The 20182-nt window shown below is 37.7% G+C and overlaps 2 protein-coding genes across 10 annotated transcripts in view; both read right to left on the reverse strand.

The window, feature by feature from the left end:
* The window catches only part of LOC117231917 (serine/threonine-protein phosphatase 2B catalytic subunit 3-like), a 151301-nt gene extending 135678 nt beyond the window's left edge, over nucleotides 1-15623 (reverse strand). For 6 of the 9 annotated variants that reach the window (XM_033490881.1, XM_033490879.1, XM_033490876.1 and 3 more), the window contains exons 1-2: nucleotides 13595-15032; nucleotides 10487-10690 (exon numbers count right to left, since the gene is read on the reverse strand). In XM_033490881.1, the coding sequence (XP_033346772.1) occupies nucleotides 10487-10690; nucleotides 13595-14999 (1609 nt within the window). In that variant the 5' untranslated portion in view covers nucleotides 15000-15032. Of the gene's footprint in view, nucleotides 1-10486; nucleotides 10691-13594 lie in introns of all 9 variants that reach the window. The other 3 variants (XM_033490873.1, XM_033490872.1, XM_033490874.1) reach the window with 1 other exon arrangement.
* Nucleotides 15624-17025: 1402 nt separating this feature from the next.
* Nucleotides 17026-19941, reverse strand: LOC117231922. The gene is made up of 2 exons (XM_033490892.1): nucleotides 19167-19941; nucleotides 17026-17999 (listed from the first exon to the last, which is right to left on the reverse strand). The coding sequence occupies exons 1-2, from the start codon at nucleotides 19573-19575 to the stop codon at nucleotides 17944-17946; spliced, it is 465 nt and encodes a 154-aa protein (XP_033346783.1). The 5' UTR covers nucleotides 19576-19941; the 3' UTR covers nucleotides 17026-17943.
* Nucleotides 19942-20182: the final 241 nt, after the last annotated feature.

The following is a 20182-nucleotide window of genomic DNA, read 5'->3' on the forward strand; positions in this document are numbered from 1 at the left end:
GCCGAGCATTAGCGTAGTTTTAGCATAGCGCATTTATATTTGTTTTGTGTTTGTCTAATTGTCTCAGAGCGACCGTATTACCCCGACACTTGTTACTGCATGTCACTTTCTTGTGAAAAGCACCATTGCCCGTTTAATTAATAAATTTAATTAAATCGTACGTTTGTTTCGTTTCATAATTTCCACTCTGTTATCCTTTCTATCGACCCGTTTCGCAGATTCTTGTATAAAATGCTTCTATTATCACCAACTAATTAACCCTCACTATGTAACTGCGCCTTCAAACTTTCTCAGCTAACACTGTTGCGAAATCTCTGACAAATCGTACAGTAAATATTGACAACTAAATGATTGCGGATTTTGTCAGTACCACCTAATGACAAAATCCGCAATCACTTAGTTGCCAACCCAATAGTACAAAGTAAGACAAATGAAACATAATGTTTGTTGTTTAACTTAATTCAAACAAGAAAAATGCAAAACGTGGGTTTACTCGGTAAGGTTTAACACTTAAATACAGCGTTCGTACATTAAACATTTTATAGAAGCGCGTGATTTAAAATTCTATTACTAGCTATTTACTAAAACTCTGGTGTCTGTAGACTTGGTAACGCGTAGATGTTTGTAAAATGCAGTAGGAGATAATTGACAGAGGGACGCGTAAGGTCGTTACGAGTCGAACATTCCCGTGCCACGTGCAACGACGTGAGGAAGAAGCGTGGGTGGAGCTATCACACACGCGATCCAGAAGCCTCGACGAAGCCACGTGGGTCAGTTTAGGTCAAAATCTCATTTCGCACGTGAAGCGACTCTCGAGAGCCGCGTGGCCCATTTCCGACATAATTAGCTCGCTGTGTAGAACTTTCCAATATCGGATGATATTAAATTTTCACAAAACCCTGCGAATCTAACTTGGAGCCCTTAATTATAAAATTACACGATACAACTACGAATCGAGGGCAAAAATTAATATCTTACCACGAAATCTTTTTCTGCATTCTACATGATGTAGATATATTTATAAATTGACACGACAGGATAATCGAAGACACTGAGTTTCAATCGTAAAATGTAAAGTTAGAATCGATACCAGCCTTGTTACTAATTGTAAACGCCTGACTGGGTTTTTCTTTCTTCGCGATTCAAAAAGTATCTGGAAATCAAAAATCATTTACATAGACTGAGACTATACATAAACTAAGGATTCATTTACTAATTTTAATGAGATATATAATTACCAATGAGATATATTAGGTTGTTCCAAAAGATTTATAGGAGAATAGTAAGAAACACATTTTTTCTTTCATATTATTTTACTGAATTATGTATGATGCGATTTTATTCTATTTCTATTACCATTATCATACATAATTCAATAAAATAATATAAAACGAAAAATGTGCATCTACCATTTCCTTATAAAACGAAAGAAACTTTCTGGACAACCCGATACCCGTAACAAAATTTTCAAAATACAGCACAATTTAATATTCTTTATACCACGCGCAGTTAATAAGTATCACCTCCATTTTTTAATTACCACATCCATTCCTTTCCATCTTAATTATAAGCATACATAGATATAGTATAATTTAATATATTTTATACTACACGAAGTTAATAGGTATCAACTCCATTTTCTAATTACGACATCCACTTGTTCCCACATTAATTGCAAGCGCACTAATTACAAGCGATGAACCATCCTCTGAGCTTTTAAAAGAAGAACGCACGAATTCCATCGTATAGGAAACGAGCCGTGTAGCAAGTCGCGTAACAAACAAATAAAAAGAGAAGCAACGATTTTTGCAAAAGACAAGAGTTCGCAGGCGGCGAAATAATGTTTTGAAACTGGCTGGTAACAAAGGAACTCGCGCGTTCCAGGTGGATATTAATTCGTGGAAAGGCCGATAAAGCAAGCACAAAGGCGGACACAGAGAATTGGCATCCGCGGCCAAGTTCACGACGGGGGAGTGGGAAACGAGCCCTCGAAACTGCGATCGTTAGCATTAAACGGTCGCGTTTATACGAAGGTGAGCTCACGGCGAGGCTCAATTAATGTTCGACGAGAGTTGCTCCCGAAACTTTTGCACCCTGGCCATCCCGCGGGAATTTTCTGAATAATTTAAACCGCGACCGCGTTGCTTTCCGACCAGCGAGCCAGATCAAACAGGTAAACTTTTACCACCCAGGTCTGCCTTCGGGCTATTAATTTTCCAACCGCATTAAAGATAACACCTCGAGATCCTCGAATTTCGGAATTTCGATCGCCGTAAAGCATACTCCATGTTATTATCGTCCATTGTTTAAGTATCGCGCGTGATTATCGAAGAGTCTCTCGCGATTACGAGTTAAACAAGGTTATTAGGATTATGCGTTCAAGCGAAATTCGAGCGCATAATTCTAGATCCGAATATACAGACTGATCCTACTAACTTCGTCAGCTCGAGTATCTCGTGTGTTTTTAATGATATTGTGAAATATTTCAGCAACAAGTTGAATGATTCCGACGTAATCTGAAATGATTAGTTTCTTCGAAGATGAACGCGTAGAGAACAGACGAAGTTGACCGGTGTCTTTTTAATGGAATTATATATTTCTTAACACATTAGTCGATCCAGCTGCACATTCTCCGCAAGGAATGCATTAATATAGTTAAATGCGGAGAAACTATTAGTTTGGCAGATATTTTAACTTTAATTTGTGAAATTTAACGCACGAAAGGCGAGGAAAAATGCGAAACGGCATTTCTGTATTTACGTTGTCTTCGTCTTTCGTACGTTAAATTCGACAAATTGAAGTTGATACATTTGCTAAACTAATCATTTTTCGATCTGATTATTTCGTAAATATATTAATACCTTTCCTTGGGGAATGCAGAGATGGATCGATTAATACATTAAAAATGTACATGATTCTATGTGAAATAAAACATAGGTGAGTTTCATATCTTCTCTACGCGTTCATCTCAAAACTCAACGCGTCACCTTCTAAATCGTCCAACTTGTACTTGAAACATTTTTCAATATTATCAAAAACAAACGATAACACATCCTATCGTCCTGTGATGAACACAGGAGTGTCTTTAGGAAGTTAGAAAAGTTAGTTAGGAAACTACTAACCTAATACCTTAGGAAATCTTAATTATCCTTATCTCAAATAAATAAATCTTCACAGAAATCTAGATTCACGCAATCACCGTGACCAATCGCTCTAATCACAACTCTGTCATTTTCTTTCTCGAAATTCTACTCCATCTGAAAGCCATCTCAACCTTCTCTCCGTTCGATTTTTCGTCCGAACGTCGCGAAAGGATGAGCTAGGTTGGCGTTAAAATTTTCCAGACAATTCCGCGGAATCGTAACATTCGACGATTTTACCGTCGACTCTCTTTATTATCCCATTCCGTTTCTATCGTTGGAAATTCTTTATCGAGCCACGTTTGCGACCATCAGCTCGACCGTAAAGCGGCTACTCGTAAAATTATCCGTCAGCGTGCAGAGCATCGTCGTCCGGCACCACGAAGAACCAACGAAATTCATCGGATTCGTAGCTACGACGAAGCTTCGATCTACGTATTTTCGTGATTCTACGCTGAAACAGGAATTCGAATACGGGCCACGCTGATGAGGCGAAATTCGAGGCTGTTTTCTACCAACGCGCTAGGTGTTTGGATGGATAATGATCCTCTTAATTGCAAGGCCCGTACGCCGAGCTGACTTGGCTTTTAGAAAAAATTTGGAAAAAAAACTTCGTCCTTCTTTTTAACTTTCTTTCCCTTTCTCTCCAAGTATAACAAGAATGAGCTTTGCTTTATTCGCAGTGATACTGTGGAATATGTTTGGTACTTAATTCGATAAATTTACATTTTTATTATATTGTATAGTAAATTTATTATATTATATAATATTGTCTATGATAAAGATGTTTCTCATTTATATTTACATTTGCAATCTCTGCTTCAAAATTTGTACTCTTATTTATTACTATTGAGTGTGTACCAATTTAGATTGTCAAGATTTCTTTTTAACACGAACGATGTTATAGATGTATCCATTTTAGAAGAAGCACTAAGTTTCAGAGTGTTTTACGAACAGAAATCCTAGCCGAAGGACCAAGCCGTGCTTTTAACATCAAATTTCCGCGAATCTTCCGCAAAATCAGCTCAAAGAAATTTGTCCGCCAATAGAATCGCTCGTTCTTCCAACGCAACGTCCTTCAACTCTATTTCTCTTGCTATATCCACCGGCTGCTGCGCCCGCGTTGCGTCTATAATTCATCTTCGCCACCTTGCACACCCTCGTGCTTCCTTTTTCTTTCATCATTTCACTCCACGTTCGACAACGAACCAACCCACGCAAAACGCAATTTCTCTTGCCAGTCGCCTGTTGTTCCCTTTTTCCATCTCGGTCGCAGCGTGTGCACCAAAACGCGTCCGCGATGATTAAGAGCACATTCACGGATACGTAGACAGATACAAATACAAAGGCAAATTGCGCGATAGAAATAAAAAAACGTTGGTTGTTCTTAATGACTGGCTTTAAGTTCGTCCAACTGACCTGACATCTCGGCTGTTCTACTTGAAGTTGATTGATATTAAACGTCGTTTATGTAAATTTACTTAGGACGAGGTTTGTTCACGCGAGGGTCACATTGATTCGCAAAATAGGATTGTTTCTGGACAAGAATCGATTCAAAATTGAAATTTCTAGAGTCTAGAAAATTTCATTTTTTACCAGTCATATTTTATATGCTAAATGCGTTCTTCTTCTAATTATTATTCAGCTCTCGTGTTAATACGACACGATATTTGCAAGATATTTCTAAGATATTTAGAAAATAGCGACAAATTTCTAAAAAGTATATTCGCTCGATTATTATTACTTTCTATTCTTCTTCGTGACGCGAACAATATTACACCTGAACGTACAGAAATATTATCCTCTTACCGGTTTACCTTGTATCAATTTACTGCGTGTACCTATCTCGATTTATTTTGTATCGCTTTAAGGCCAAGGAACAAATTACATTGAAAAAATAGATGTTATCTATCATGAAAGATGGAAGCACATGAAACCATATGAAACTTTGAATGGACAATCTGCGGGATGAACTAGAATAATTAGAAACGTAAAAATTCAAGACCACCGGGCATTAAAACGCGATAATACAGAAAATTACAGAATAATTCTATTTTTTTATTCCCTTTTTCCATAACATGGATGTTGTCGAGATTCTGTCAACAATCTCGAAGAAATGATAGAATCGATTGCTTTCACAGGGGATATTTCGAGTCGAAGGCACCGTTCCAAAGTGGTTCTCGATCGATTGCTGAACGACAAAGGACACAGGCAGAAGTTGCAAGCTCTCTCTTCGACCGAGTTTATTTTACGTCACTTCCAGCTTTCCAACAGTTGCGAAGATTCTCGTCTTCCAAAACATTTAATTTGACGTTCCAGCTTGAAAAACAGCTTTCAACGGAGTATTTCTGCGGTGGAAGTAACTGTAGCTCATTTAACGTAGTATCTGGAGTGACGAACCGTGTCCCGGCCAAGTGCTACGAGATTTTCTTGATCCTGATTTTCTTAATAAACAAGACGTAAGAAATTTTATTGTCACTTCCTTTACTGACTTTGGAAACGGTCATCCTTGTTCCGTTACATCTACGAAATAAGATTATACCAGTCTCTTCCGTTAATCTCCTCGACAAGAGACTAGTTTTTCACGAAACTTTCACGAATTACTGTTACGTAAAATATCATAATTATTGTATGATATATTGGACGATTAAAACATGAAATATCCGATTACGAAGGAACAATTACTATTAGTGGAACAAAGAATCTAATATTAAAACACGATTCGTAGGAAGTTCGTAAAAAATTCATGAAGAATTCAGCGCAAGGTAAAGAACTATCAATATCTTAGTTATCCATATCGAAGTAAACGAAGAGAAAGAGAAAACGAAAAACGGGAAGCAGATGGAGGATTAATGGTGATTGTAGACGAAAGACAATAATATACAGTAACTTTTTAGTAAATTATCGAAGAACGACGAAATAGTTAATTACGAAGAAACAAACAACGAAACAATGAATCTGTAAAAAGAAGAACCCGATTAAACGCGAAAATTCCTTTAAAAATTCACAAGAAATATCCTGAAAGAGTAAAGTACCCTCGATATCTTTATCCTCATTTCTACCTCTCTCAACCTTCCAAGAAGAAAAAATAAATAGATAAAAAGAAGATACGGCAGTACATTAATCCTAAACGTCGACAAAATGCAACAATATACAAAATATTCAATATAAAAATATTCAAAAGTAAATCTTTGTGTGAAAACAAAATTTTTTCACGAGACAAACATCCGAAAACAAAATTCCTAAAAGAATTCGCAAAGAACTACCCTACCATACCGAATTAAAAAGTTACTCCGCTGTTTTTCGTCAGAAAGGAGAAAAAGAGCAGTGGAAAAAAAGAGAAGGACAACGACGAGATGATAGCGGATTAATCGTAAACGATAGAAGTCGCGTCGTCGTCTCGTCGACGAAAGGTAATAACAACCCCTTTTGGAAGATGTGGTCGTCGTCGCCTGGAAGGCGGGAGGCTGCACGAGGGCATGCTGCGGAGGGATGAAGGACAGAATCGAATCGATTCGAGTTATTGTGTTCTGGCGTGTATTGTGTCTGCAGAACAATCGCAGACACCGTGAAGACGACCGTGATGGAACTAATTGATGCGCGTAATTGAGGATTCGCGACGTGGGCAGGGGGTGTGTGTGTGTCGTCGCGTCGGGGTTGTTGCTTTCATTTCGTTCCACCTAGGGAACACGTCTGTCCTATTGTCGGACGCCATCCATCGTGAAGAATCGAAATTAAGGGGGATTCTGGGTGGATAGCTTTGAAAACTGAAAGAATCGATGCGTAAATTTATTTTGATGTATAACAGCATTTTTCGCGTGAAATACCGTTTCTCGTGTAACGCGAAGAATGAAAATAGAGGCGAAAATGAGCGGAATTGTTAAAAATGGACTGTTTTAGTTGAACTATGGTGGACTAGTTTTTATGTTGTTTCTATTGAAAAATTTTAATTGATTCGAAATTAAGAAATCGTTCAAAGTTGCCCTCTTTAACGGATAGGTTTAATTTTGTTCTGCTTGTTTTTCGGTTCAAAGGAATATTATTTAAGGAACGCGGTTGTTCACCGCTCGACCCAATTAATCCAGCCATTATCCGTCGGCACGTAGATCCGCGAAAATGGAGGAGAACACGAGAGGAAAGGTGCGAAAGAACGTACTTCAAAGGTTCGAGTGGATGGTTTTGCGGCAGTTCTGCCCAGGTGCGTTTTTCCAAGGATCGACGAGGAGAAAGGGGCGGAAAGAAAGAGAAAAATGGAGAAGAATGGTTGACTAGCGAGAGGAGAAACTCAAGAAAAGAAGAACGGGGAAGATTCGGTCCGTTGACTGGTGCTGATTTCGCGAAAAAGAGAGAAATGACTACTCGGAGAAAATACAAAAGAAAACGAGTTCAGTAAGCGAACAGAGAGAAGTTTTTGAGACAAAATTAAAGGAAAGAGCCGGAGAATGAAGGTAAAAGGTGGGGGGGGGGGACGCGTGAAATCAGAGAGATGAGGTAGAAGAAAATAAAAAGTTAAAAAAGGTTGAAGTCGAAATTGAAGAGGAAGTTGTAAGAAAAAAGAAAGAGGATAATGTGCAAGATGTTGAAGGATTATGCTTTTTACCTGCTGCAAAACTAATAGATTATGGTAAACTGGAACTAATTAACGAGGGATATAGCTCAAAGAGGCATACATATTTACTGGAAAAATCCCGATTCCCGTGTTTACTGTGAGTTTTACCCTCGTTGCTTTATATCTGAGCTTGGACATTTTGTTTGCATATTTTTCTTCCCTCTAAATTACCCTTTTTTACCAGTTTATTCCTCGTTGTTGTATTTTTAATTTTGAACGACTCAAAGGAGATCTTAATCGTCTTGATTCGGTTAATTTTCTTGCAATTAATACGAAAAACCGACAGGCGAAAACGTAGAAATTCGCATTTCCAAGCCTGGCGAATTCCAATATTGGCAATTTGTTGAGAATTTAAAAAAAAACCTTACGATTCTATACGCTTCAATCTTTAAATTTGGATTTCCATGGATACCAGTTTGCAGAATTCCCAATTCCGTACGCTTTAGTCTCGGAAACTCTCGATTTCATACGAGCCAATTTCTAAAATCGCATTTCTACGTGCTCCGATTTTCAAAACGTAATTCTATACGCGCGCATCTCCAGAAATTGCAATTCCACTGGCGCCAATTTCCAAAATTCCCAGTTCCACGCGCACCGTTTCAAGAATCTCGCCATTTCGTGTAAACTCAACCACCGATCTGAATCTGCAACGTTCAATTGCAGCGGCGCGATACTCGATCCAAGTATCAGCAGCAGCCAGACAGAGACGAAAAAAAAAAAAAAGAGGAAGAAGAGGGAAGAAAGGCAGGACGAGAAGAGGCAAAGTAAAGAGAGAGGCTCGACGTCGCGTTAAAACAGAGAAACGCGTCAGCAGGCAGGCATCGACGCTTCGAGGCCTCGCTTTTCTATCTTGTCGAGGGTTTAAGGCCGGTTCACACGAGCGGAATCGATCAGGCTACCCTTATTGGATCAGACGAAACGAACCGCTCAACCGTGCATCCGTCGCACGCGGCACTAACTTGTCCGTTCTACGTATATACAGGGTGTGACAAAATATTAGTGCGCCACGAAAAAGCAATAATGGTACAAACACTGTTCTTTATTTACAAATACCATTAAGTATGTCATCATCTTGCGATGGGCTGTCTTACGGAAATAAGTTATTTGCTCCTTAAGAATTGAACGTTCATCGCGTATTTATACAGGGTGTTCCAAGTTTAACCTTTACTCTGCCCCTTGTGTCAATCTGACATATTTTCTCAGTGAAAGATTCTATTACACTCGTTCATTTGTACAAACATTTTTCTGGATCTTTTTGACTTTTATTCTTTTCACACGAATAGGATATATTTGTTATTTTTATGGACAAAAAATACCTTTAGACCTGTAAATGACATTTGTTACGAAAACGTTGTTGGGTATCAATTTGACCTATATAACTTTGACGTTTTATCAAGCCCTTTGGCAGCTATAATTTTGCTATTACACGACAATTATGCTCTCCATGTACCACCCTTCCAGGATATATATAGTCATCTATAACCTTGAAAGTTAGCATAAACTTGAGGGAAGAAGAATGTAAATGTTCGCAGCACATGCTGTGACAAGTGTAAAACAACTTTACGGTCATCTCACAGATTTATTCCTTGTAAAGAATGCGAATTTTTATACTCGATAAGAGAATTTACAAAATGAACTACTCACCTCTTCGTCTCATTGATTTTTTACCACTGTCAAATTAATACCGAGGGATATGTACAGATTGAAATGCGAAACCGAGGGGCGGATAAGGGTCAAAAACCATCAAATTTCGCCAATATGTTCCATAAGTGGAAACAAGAGACAGATTTTGTACGAACACAGATCCGTAAACGTTTTATAAAGGCTTCTAAAAGACAAAAATGTAAAACCTAAGGGCGAGGGACGAACGTTATCGTGAAAGACGATTTGATCCGCGAGATCACGAGATCCGACACCGTTAGACTTTTATCTGCGGGGAACAGAAAAAGTGAACTGTGTATCGTACAAAAACTGGTTCTTGGGAAAAACTAATAAAAAGGATTAATAGCGCGTTCATTGAACTAAAGCAAGATAAACATGAAATTCGGAGAGCGATAAGCTCAATCTGTTCGTACGACGTTAAGCTTGAGTTCGAAACGGTGGACGGTACTTTGAAATGGAAAAATAAATCGATTTTATGTTCAACATGATAACGTGTGTTACTAAAGCACACGTATATTCGTACACGTATTTCCCTTATTTCTACTCATCGTACAACATGTTGGCGAAGTTCGATCGTTCAAACTTGGGACAGTCTGTATAACGAAATTAAGAAATTCATAAAAAGAAGAATTAATCTGTTTGGTTTTCGAAAGGCTCAAATATCCTCTACATATTTCGCGACACTCTGTATACACATATGAAGGACAAGATGGTAGCACGAAGTCGATACTTCGCTTCGTTCACGATGTCGCGATCGTTCTCATGTAAACGCATATCGAAGCCGTGGAATCGGTGGTCTTTCTCGCCGCGCGTAACTGTGTCAAGTGCCTTTCATGTTTTTCCCTCTAACGTGCTGCCATATAACGCGTCCTTTCCTGCGACTCGATTCTTCGAAAGGTTCTCCAGAGTTGCTATTCTCTTTCTTTTCTTTTTTTCCTTCTTTGCTTTCTTTTTTTTGGATTGGTTTGGCGAAGTAGATTTGATCGATACACGTTTCACGGGGGATTGAAATTGACGTTGCGGGATGGAGGGCGATGTAAAAATGTTCTAAAAGAAAAAGATGAAGAGGACTCACCGGTAACTGGAGCTTCAATATCGATCATAGTCTTCTCTGAGCGAAGAAGGGCTGCTCCATCGTTGACTATACGAAGAGCCGCTGCCTCGTCGATTCTACCTTCCAGGATAAAGTGTTGCTTGAGGACTTCCGGCCGTGGCCGATCCGTTCGCGGGTCGAACACATCAGCCACTGTCAATTTTTGCGACGGCGGAAAGGGCACATCTGTTAATAAAATCAATAAATTCTTGTTAGGACATGAATGCTTACTGTTAACGTGGTTAATGTTGTTAATTCAGTACGTGGTTTTATTTCCTCTAGTTATAAGACGATATCTTGCTAACTTGGTACATTGTTTTATTTCCTCCCAGTTACGAGAATCATTTTTGCTCATTGAGGTAAGAAGAAACTACATGTATAAGATGAAATGGAATATAAACACTGAAAAATTACCATTTCTATGAACTCATCGAGAAAGTAGCGACAAGTTGTTCGATGTTTTAAACAATTCGTAAAAACCTTGTTCATCGATTCTCTGCAACTTCTAATTTTCAGTTAGAGATTGAAGGCAAGAAATCGATGTACAATTGTTCGTGCATATTTAATTCATCCCTCGATATCTTAAAAGAAATTATTAAAAATCATGTCTGTCAAATCTCTCGAACCCATAGTTATAAAAATTTAAAAAAATTCAACGATATTCTATATCGATACGACCGTTATCACCAGCTAATTTTCCAAATCGTCGATCTTCCCCCTTAGAATAAACGATCGAAACACGTATATGTATATATACATACACACGTATATCCCTGAAACAAGCTGAAACGTAGCGAAATCCCGAATCCCGAGATCAGCGAAGGACTCACGTTCGTATCGCGAAGTCGAAGCAGCTCGGCCGGTATCCATTCCAGAAATTATACCAGCTTATCGTGACCACGCATCTGACACAGTTTCCGGAAAAAAGCACACGGGTAATCTCCTAGTATCTCTCGAACGAACATTTCGTACGGATTACCAAGCTAAAATCCACGCTGATTCGATCTCTCTCCTATTATTTTCTATTGCACGTTAAACTTGTATTGCGCTTATATCAGTCAGCTGCACTGTCGCTCGTGTTTGCACTCTGCGAGAGTTTAGTTTAATTACAAAATTACGGACAAACCAAACTGTTATCATTCATAAGACGTTCTTAATAATTTAATTAATTTTACGACAACTAAAATAAGATCGAATAAAAAGTGTGACCTCTCGTGTTCTCCTCTGTAATCTTCAACTAATAAAATACATTACTGACATGTTTCTTTAATATACATTCTCAACGTACAATCTATTGATTCCACACATGTCACTATCGTGTGCGCTGACACAGTGTCTTTTTTCAAGTAAAATACGTCAGCGTCATTCAGACGAGATCGTAGTTTACTGCTGTTGAGGTTATTAGATGTATGAAGAGAGGAACGCGTAGATAAATTGTGAAGTAGAAAATATATTTTAATACAGAAGTGTAAGTACAAGTAGGAATATAATTTAAGCTGGTCCAGATCCGCACGCTGGCAGTGTTACCCTATAACTGAAAACCTCGAAGCCATCGTCGCCTGTCTACTGTCTATGGTCTGCCTTCGTCCTAGTCTATTGTCTATACGCTGTCGATGGCTTCAGTGCTTGAGAAAACTAAAAAGACCAGACGTCGAGTTTTCTTAAAAGTGGTGATCACTTCAACAACTGTCAAAGGAAGCTCATCGTACGATCTTCCGTCAATTTAACTGTGTTAATCGCGTAACAACAAACGCCGATAAATTTTGTGACTCGGTAGACTTTTCTCTTCTCACTATACTTCTTTTGGTATAATATAATATTAATTAATAGAGCACTGTCATCCATGAACGACTTGTAACCGAATTGTACGTTAAAGAGTTATATATCCGATAATAATAGTAACAAAAATAAGAAAATAATAAATATCATTCCCAATTACTAATTCATCGCTAATGGAACGTAACACATAAAATTCACACATTGTTATTAGAAGTTCTGCGGAGTGGCCGCATGCTTATGAACGACAGTGTGCTATTCGTGGTAATTAACTATTGGCAAATATTGACCGAGGCAGTAGCAAACGTTATCTGGTATAATCAACCTGTTATCTTTCCAATTAATGCTTCGCATATATTTTGTTCGCGGCCTCTCTTTCTTCGTGGATGATTTATAGGTTAGTTGGCTTATCGCCGGCCATTGTAAATTGCTGTTTGCCGGTCGACGAAGAAAGAGAAACCGCGGTGGTACGTTGGATCGCACGCCAACCATAATCCCGTTTTTCTATCGATAGCATCGCATGCGTTTTACGGAGATAAATCGATGCAGCTATTCGTTCTGTCTTTACGAGCCTCGTGACACCATCGAGAATTTATAATGAATATTCCGACCTGCTGCTTTGATAAATTTCGTGCTGCGTTTTATATATATATATATATCCGCAGAAGATAATTTTGAGAAGATATCGAGGTAAAAACTGCAAGGTGTTAGGATTGAAACGAAGGAAAATGTTTGATTTCAAATATTACGCTTTGTATCACGATTAGGATTTTAAAAGTTTGATGTTTGATTTATAATTAGTATTTTCTAAGAAATTTATTATTTGTCATTTTTAGAAAGTATATTGGTAACTCTGTATCTTCGACGTGTTAAACCTTTGGATTAGATTACTTAAAACATTCGCAGTCTGTCCAATGTTTGTTCACCTAATTGGATTATTCTGTCGATAGAAGCCACCTAAATAAATGAAGAATTTGTTACCACAATCAACTCGCTTCGTACCGGCACAGGACTCATGCAACTCCGTATGCTGCAATTTCCGAGGACTTAACATGAATTCGTAAATTCTCCAATTTCTCTGCGCTTTGATTCTAATCTCAACAATTTCCAGTTGTATACCAATTTCTTTCATGTCAATTTCTAATTCTACGATTCGCAATATAAATTTCAAATAAAAATCTTATATACAAATTTCCGACGTCAAACGACACGTCTGCAATTGTACATTTTCCGACAATTACTAAATTTTATACAACGCGACGAGACTAAATTTCTTCATCTTTTTCTAAAATAAATTGACACAACACAGATTACCTGGATTTCTCTCTTCCAATATCTTAGGCTCCCTCTTCTTAAATTTTATTTTCAGACATTCTTCCGTTTCGTAATATTTCGTCGATTTTAGATCACTGCCGTCATATTTCTGCATCGACGAAGACGACGTATCTTCCTTCTTCGTTTTCTCCGATTTTTTCCTATCATCTTCAGCATCCATTATTTTCTCTGACGAATTCCTCAATTTTCTGATCGAATGTATCCATTCTCTCTTCATCACTCTTCTCAGAAACGATTGGAAACAGGCCTCCCTCTTAAAAGTATCGACCAAGCCAAAATTTTCGAAAACTTCATCTTCTGCGTCAGGCAATGGACCACAATCTTTATGACTCGTGTCTGTCGACGATTCTCGTTCCCTCGAATCAATAGAAGAATCCTTTATATTGTCTACTTCATTGGGAAGTTCGTTTAAACCAAAGCTCCCACGAGAGCTGACTGAATAATAAATGCTCGCAACATTATCTTCGCTGCTTTTATTCGAATCTTCGGTACACTTGTCACTAGCATATGATTTCGAATCTCTTTGATCATCATTTATATCTTCTTTTGAACTCGTCAAAGAATCAACCGAGCCAGACGATTTCTGTTCAGGAGCTATCGAAAAATCTATGGGGTCATCAGAGCTTTCGTGATCACCAGTTGTATCAAAAGAATCTATCAATTTGAAAGTATCAGTAACCCTCTCTTCGATCTGCATATCAAAATTCATTGATAGCTCTGAGTAGGACCCGGCGCGTGTTAACTCGTCCGTCATCGATTGAGATCTATCCAATCTTTTGATATACTCTTCGGATATAACGTCATCGTTGGTTTTAGGACTGTTTGAAATATCGGATTCGGAGCAACTTTTTTTCAAAAAAATGTCTCTATTAGGAGATACAATATCTTCGTTCTTACACGTTCTGTCTTGAGACACGATGCTTCCTTCTTCTTTGGACAAATTCTGATCCACGGTCTTCTCTTCGACCATTTTAACCTTCCAATTCGCTTCTCTTCGATCCTCAGGCAAATCCTCCAAAGAAACCCTAGCCAAAAACTTACTAACAAGATCGTCCTTTCTGTACGCTTCGGTAAATTCGGTAAAATCTTCAGATTTGTTCAAATTAATGCTACTCATATAGCTATCGAACACCATCTCTTTCTGCTCGTAGCTCACGCAATCTCCCAAGTAAACGTCTATAAGCTCCTTAAATTTCCCTTCTTCTATCAATACATTCGTTTCCAACTTCGCGCTACTCTCTTTGTCACTAGCTTCGCATCCCATACTATCTCTATTCAACGACAATAATTCAGAAAACGCTCCAGAGATGTTGTGCAAGCTATGTGACAAGAACGCCAGTTCATCGTCCTGACGAATTGGCTCACATTCCGGGTGACACTCCATTAACACAGGTGAACCAGTTTCAACCAGGAGAGAGCTGTCCACGCTTGACTGCGGTGAATCAATTTCTTCCAGAGGTGGGACATCCACGAAGAACTTTCGATTCTTCTTCAAACGGCGACCTAAAAGCGGACTCAAGATCGTTTCGCTCTTCCCTTCATTTAATTTCTCCCTGTCTAATTCCCAATTTTCCATCTGACGACGTTCATGTTCTTTGGCTAACATCATCTTCAACGTTTCGTTGTCGATACTGTAGTTGCCGCGAACTGGACTGCATCGTTCTTCAGAAATCGATAAACGCGTATTGATATGCATTTCTAACATTTTCACCAGATCAGGCCCACTACAGATGGGTAGCTTGGTGTCTTTGCTCGAAGACGGCTCGGAAGACTCAGTGGGAGATAGTTTAACAGGAGTAGGAAAGGGTACCCTGGGTTCCACGGGCGTCTTCACTCGTAACTGCCTCAACCTTTCTATCAGACTATTCATGGTGGGACTCGAATCTGTATGAAATTTCGAAGGCGTCGGGTTTGGAGTGTCGTATCTGTCGGATGGAGACAAATCCGGTGAGTCGGAGGAATCCTCGAGCAAACGGTAGGTGGTCTCGCTACGTTTTTCTTCAGACATCTTGAGTCTTGGTTGTTCGATTGTTTCTTCTTTTATTTTGATTGATTACTATTATTATTATTATATTATATTATTATTATTATTATTATTATTATATAATATCGATAATTATCTATTATTTATATATTAATAATCATATATTATTTGAATAGCCTCTGTTATTTGTTAATATTTCTATTACTGTTCCATTATGTTCTTTCCTTTCAGACGTCTTAAATAACAATAATAAATCTCTAGTCTTAAATACAGACCCTCGTATGTATTACTCCGTGGAATTATTTATTATTTGTTGCCTATTATTCGTCTCGCAAAGTGAAAATGATCCGTCTATTGACAGAAAGGTCGGACGAAATTCGGTTGAAGAGTATCACGGACCTTGTACGAACCAATCGTTAACGGTTTCTACGCGCACGCTGAGACAACAAAACTCCTTTGTTTCTTTTGCAAGTACAGTCTCAGCAACAATACACGACGATGCGCATACGAAACCAGTCACTTACATCTAAGGCACGTCGCGAACGAACGAATTCTAGAACCGATAGAAAGATCAGCCACGTTGATAATACGAAATAGTACTAAACAGTGAAAAGTGTTGGGAAAGAACGGTTGTCGATTTCAGTTAAGACGGTTAAAATGGGTTGGGAGAACATTTACATCAACGTTGGAGTCCGATTTGAATTGGTGTTCCGATCGGCCAATGAAAATTTCTTTTCCTTGTCGCTGTTAATTGATTGGAGAACGTTGCCGCTGTTCCTTTAATTTTGTTGGTTGACGTTTACCTTGCTCCGAACGAAGAGTTTTAATCAACGTCGATTGGTTACAAAAGATTATGTTTTCGACTTTTTTTATTATTCGTTGTGTATTTACTCGTTGACGGATAGCTAGTTTCTTTGTGCTGTAAGACGATCGTTGATCCTTATTGCTGCTAATTTATTTGACAAAGTTCGCTGATATTTTTTCCAGATGTAAAATGGTTGTTAATATTTCAGTTGATCATTTCTTCAACGTCATTGAAGAATGCGATTCTTTGATTGTTTTAAGTATTTTCAAAGGAAACTTATTCGGCTCTCGTAACGATTTAGCCTAACAAATGTCACAGATACGTTTATAGTAAAAACCTTCTAGAAGGTTATCTTCTCTCTTTTTTTTTTTTTAAAAAGCAGTCTATAAATTATATAAAGGAAGATTTGTAAATATCTATTTGTCACATATTATCATATATAATGTCACTTGATCGAAGTAGAAACAAAAAATTGTTTGGAAGCAAACTACAAGTATTTTTACAACTACATATATATTCTTTCTCAGGAAGAGTTTAACTATATTGAAACAACATTGAACCAGATATATCCATCTCATTAAACGAGCCAGGTTTTCCAGAATGAAGGAGCCAGAATTAGGGAAGTCGCAGAAAATTTATTAAAATCATACACAATGTCATAAATCATCTTTATCATTCAACATTTTCCATTGCCAAGATCTTTCTCAGAAAAACTTACTTAATTTTCATTCCATCACCGTACCTCGTTAACTTCATCGTGACAACTTTATTATCGAGCTAGTTGTGAATTGGCGGACAATCGCAACGTGTAAATAAATCTTCAATAGACAACCGTTGACCAATGTCCGACCAATCGATGAGAAAATGGCACAAGCGCGAATATTTTTCTAAAACCGGCATATAAATTTAAATACACAATATCGAGTATTTATTTGGGCAACTTTGCTATAGATTCCCAAATATTTATGAATACGTATGATAACATGTCTTTATTACATTTAAGAATTTAACGCTAGAAATACCAGAAATTCTTTTTCCTAATATTCCTCTTCGGCGTATTTTTGTTATAACTTAAAAACAACTAATGAAAAATAATAAAACGATTCACTGTTACTTTAAGCAAAACAAAGAAGAATACATGTTTCTGCTGAGAAAACAAAAACTCGAATAAATATACCTATTATAGTGTAAATAATAATCCTAATATCCTGATAACTTTAGACAAAATAACTTTAGTTTTCTCAAATTAAAGTATGTATGATATACCTATAAGATCTTTCGTCTGAACCCCGCAAATAGTTTTAACCGTATACTGAAAAATGAGCTCGTGTTGCTTCGTATTTCCAGGTTTCACGATATCGTTTCCCGACGAAACAACCAAAAGATGGAATTAAAATATAATTTTGCTCGCGTCCCACGTTTGCGGGGATTATCCGATAAAACAGCGGTAGATTCTTGAACAGTTTGTTTCCTCTTCGATGATTTCCTTCCGCTGATCATAGAACGGCAGTAGCTTTCAAGTCTCTTCGTAGTTCTCTTCTAGTCTGATATTATATTGCCGTTTACGTCTTTCTTCAAACCGTTCATCGTCGATTCTGCGAAGCGAAGATACATTTTTGTTCTTTTACTTTGTTTGAAAAAGTAGAAGGTTCAAGGGTCGTGGAAATATTTGTCTTATAATTTAGTCGTCTCGAAAGCTCTATAACTGGAGATAAAAATGCAGCTCACGGTTATGATAGTATATTCTAGATAAGCTGGTAGCAACGAAGAAAGGGAAACAGTGATGAAGTTTACCGAAGAACTTCAGATCGCAAAAAGAATGAAAACAGAATGTTAAAGGTATCATCGTAGTATCATAAATCTACCCTGAGAATTTACATGTCCATTTCTTTCAAATCTTTTGTATATATATACAAAATGCATGAATCTAACTTTAAAACCTATATCCCTAATTTCTTTTCTATGTCAATATTATTATTAACATGCAACAATCAGAATATTCGATTAAACGAAATAATCAAATAATCTTGCGATATTATGTTCTTATGTAACTCATTATCCATAACACATAAACCTACACCACTTTAAAGGCAAACCTTGCTACACAACGATCAACACTTGCTACGCCAATTTGCAATTGAAATGACAACGAAATTCATTTCAAACATCTATTCACAATGCACCATTGCCCACATTGTATTATATCAACCACAAAACCTACATCTATTATACATATCTCTTTCATACCATGTATCACTTTGATCACGTAACATTCAAACTCTCATAAACTAGATAAACTTATTATTCAAACAAAAGAAAAATTAAAAAGAAATTCTATCAAGTCAAACGCTCGTTCTTGCAATTTTCAATTAAGATGACAATCAAATACGTTTCAAACGTCCTTCACAAAGTACATTCCTTCACCATCCTATATAACAACCTGACCATGTAACATTCAAACCTTCGTAAATTAGATAAACCTATCATTGAAATAAAAACAAAATTAAGAAGAAATTCTATCAAGTCGAACACACTTGCAGTTCCAATTTTCCATTAAAATGACAACCAAACACATTTCAAGCATCTATTCACAACGCACTGTTGTCCACAATGTATCGTATTAATTACAATAGCACACAATACCATACAATACCATACAATACAATATACCGATCTGAACACGTGGCACTCAAACTCTCGCAGACCAAATGAAATTATTATACAAACGAGAAAAAAATTAAAAAGAAATTGTGTCAAACAACCCATGGAACTCGCTTCTCGTTTTCTCAACTCCAGCATCCTCTTCAGCTTGCCCATTATGGTGGTCCTGCATGTGTACCTTGACCCCTCCTCCTGGCCCATATCAAAGTACGCCTTTATGGTTGAAAATCTTCCCATGCTGGACTCCTGCGACACTCCACTTCTATTCCCAGTTTCAGCGTTTCTTAGCGGGGACAAGGAATTTTCTGAAACTCGATTAACCTTGTGCAAGCTCTGACGAACAGCTACGTATAAGTTATCGTCGTGATCGACCGAAGGGGCGTCCAACGTTCTCCACGGTTTTCGACAATTGTCCTTCCCCTCTGCTTGTTCCTCTTCTTCTCCATTCTCCGTTTCAGTCTTTTTCTTCAACAACGATGAAGAATCGTAGCAAACGTCGTCCGATGACATGACACGGTGCAACTTTCACCATACAAACATCAACACGAATAAGAGAAGCGTAACTTTCGCTTTTGGTTCGGTCGAGTTCGAAGATGTTGGAAGATTCGTCGTTTGCAACGTAGATAAAATAACGACGGTACAGTGAAGTTGTTGCGTATTGAAACGGTGAGTTAATTGGTCGAGCACAGTGGTTTGCGTTGGTTCGTGGTTGGTTGTGGCGTGTATGGCAACTCGTGGTTAATTGGTGTAGACAGACGAGTTGGATTGTAATTGGATAGTTTGGTTATCTGCGATTGGCTAGCTCTTTCACTTCTATGATAAACTGCTCTCGCTTCTTGTCTTTAATATCGAATTACCTTTACGATTTGTATTATGCTGCTTCTTTTCCATTACCAAATTCACTGGAAATACGTACGTAATAAACTGGTTTGGCTGCTTGTCTGATACCGAGGTACATTTAAGTAAGACAGTTGCAATTACAAAATTAATTAAAATTAATTTTAGCTTGAGATATCATCGATCATGTTATGTAGTTATAATTCAAAACTAAATATGCTATATTTAGATCAATAGAATTAAAAATAAAATGCTATGAATAAATAGTAGATAATTTCCA

This window comes from Bombus vosnesenskii, unplaced genomic scaffold (assembly GCF_011952255.1).
Source record: "Bombus vosnesenskii isolate JDL3184/JDL3185 unplaced genomic scaffold, Bvos_JDL3184-5_v1.1 scf7180000013276, whole genome shotgun sequence".
In the NCBI taxonomy this organism is placed as follows: domain Eukaryota; kingdom Metazoa; phylum Arthropoda; class Insecta; order Hymenoptera; family Apidae; genus Bombus; species Bombus vosnesenskii.

Excerpts from the sequence above, each read along its gene's own strand:
- LOC117231922 (XM_033490892.1), bottom strand. The coding sequence starts at position 19,575 with ATGTCATCGGACGACGTTTGCTACGATTCTTCATCGTTGTTGAAGAAA. Across the intron at positions 18,000-19,166 it reads ACGAGAAGCGAGTTCCATGG|AATCGACGATGAACGGTTTG; the intron begins GTTGTTTGACAC and ends TTCGCTTCGCAG.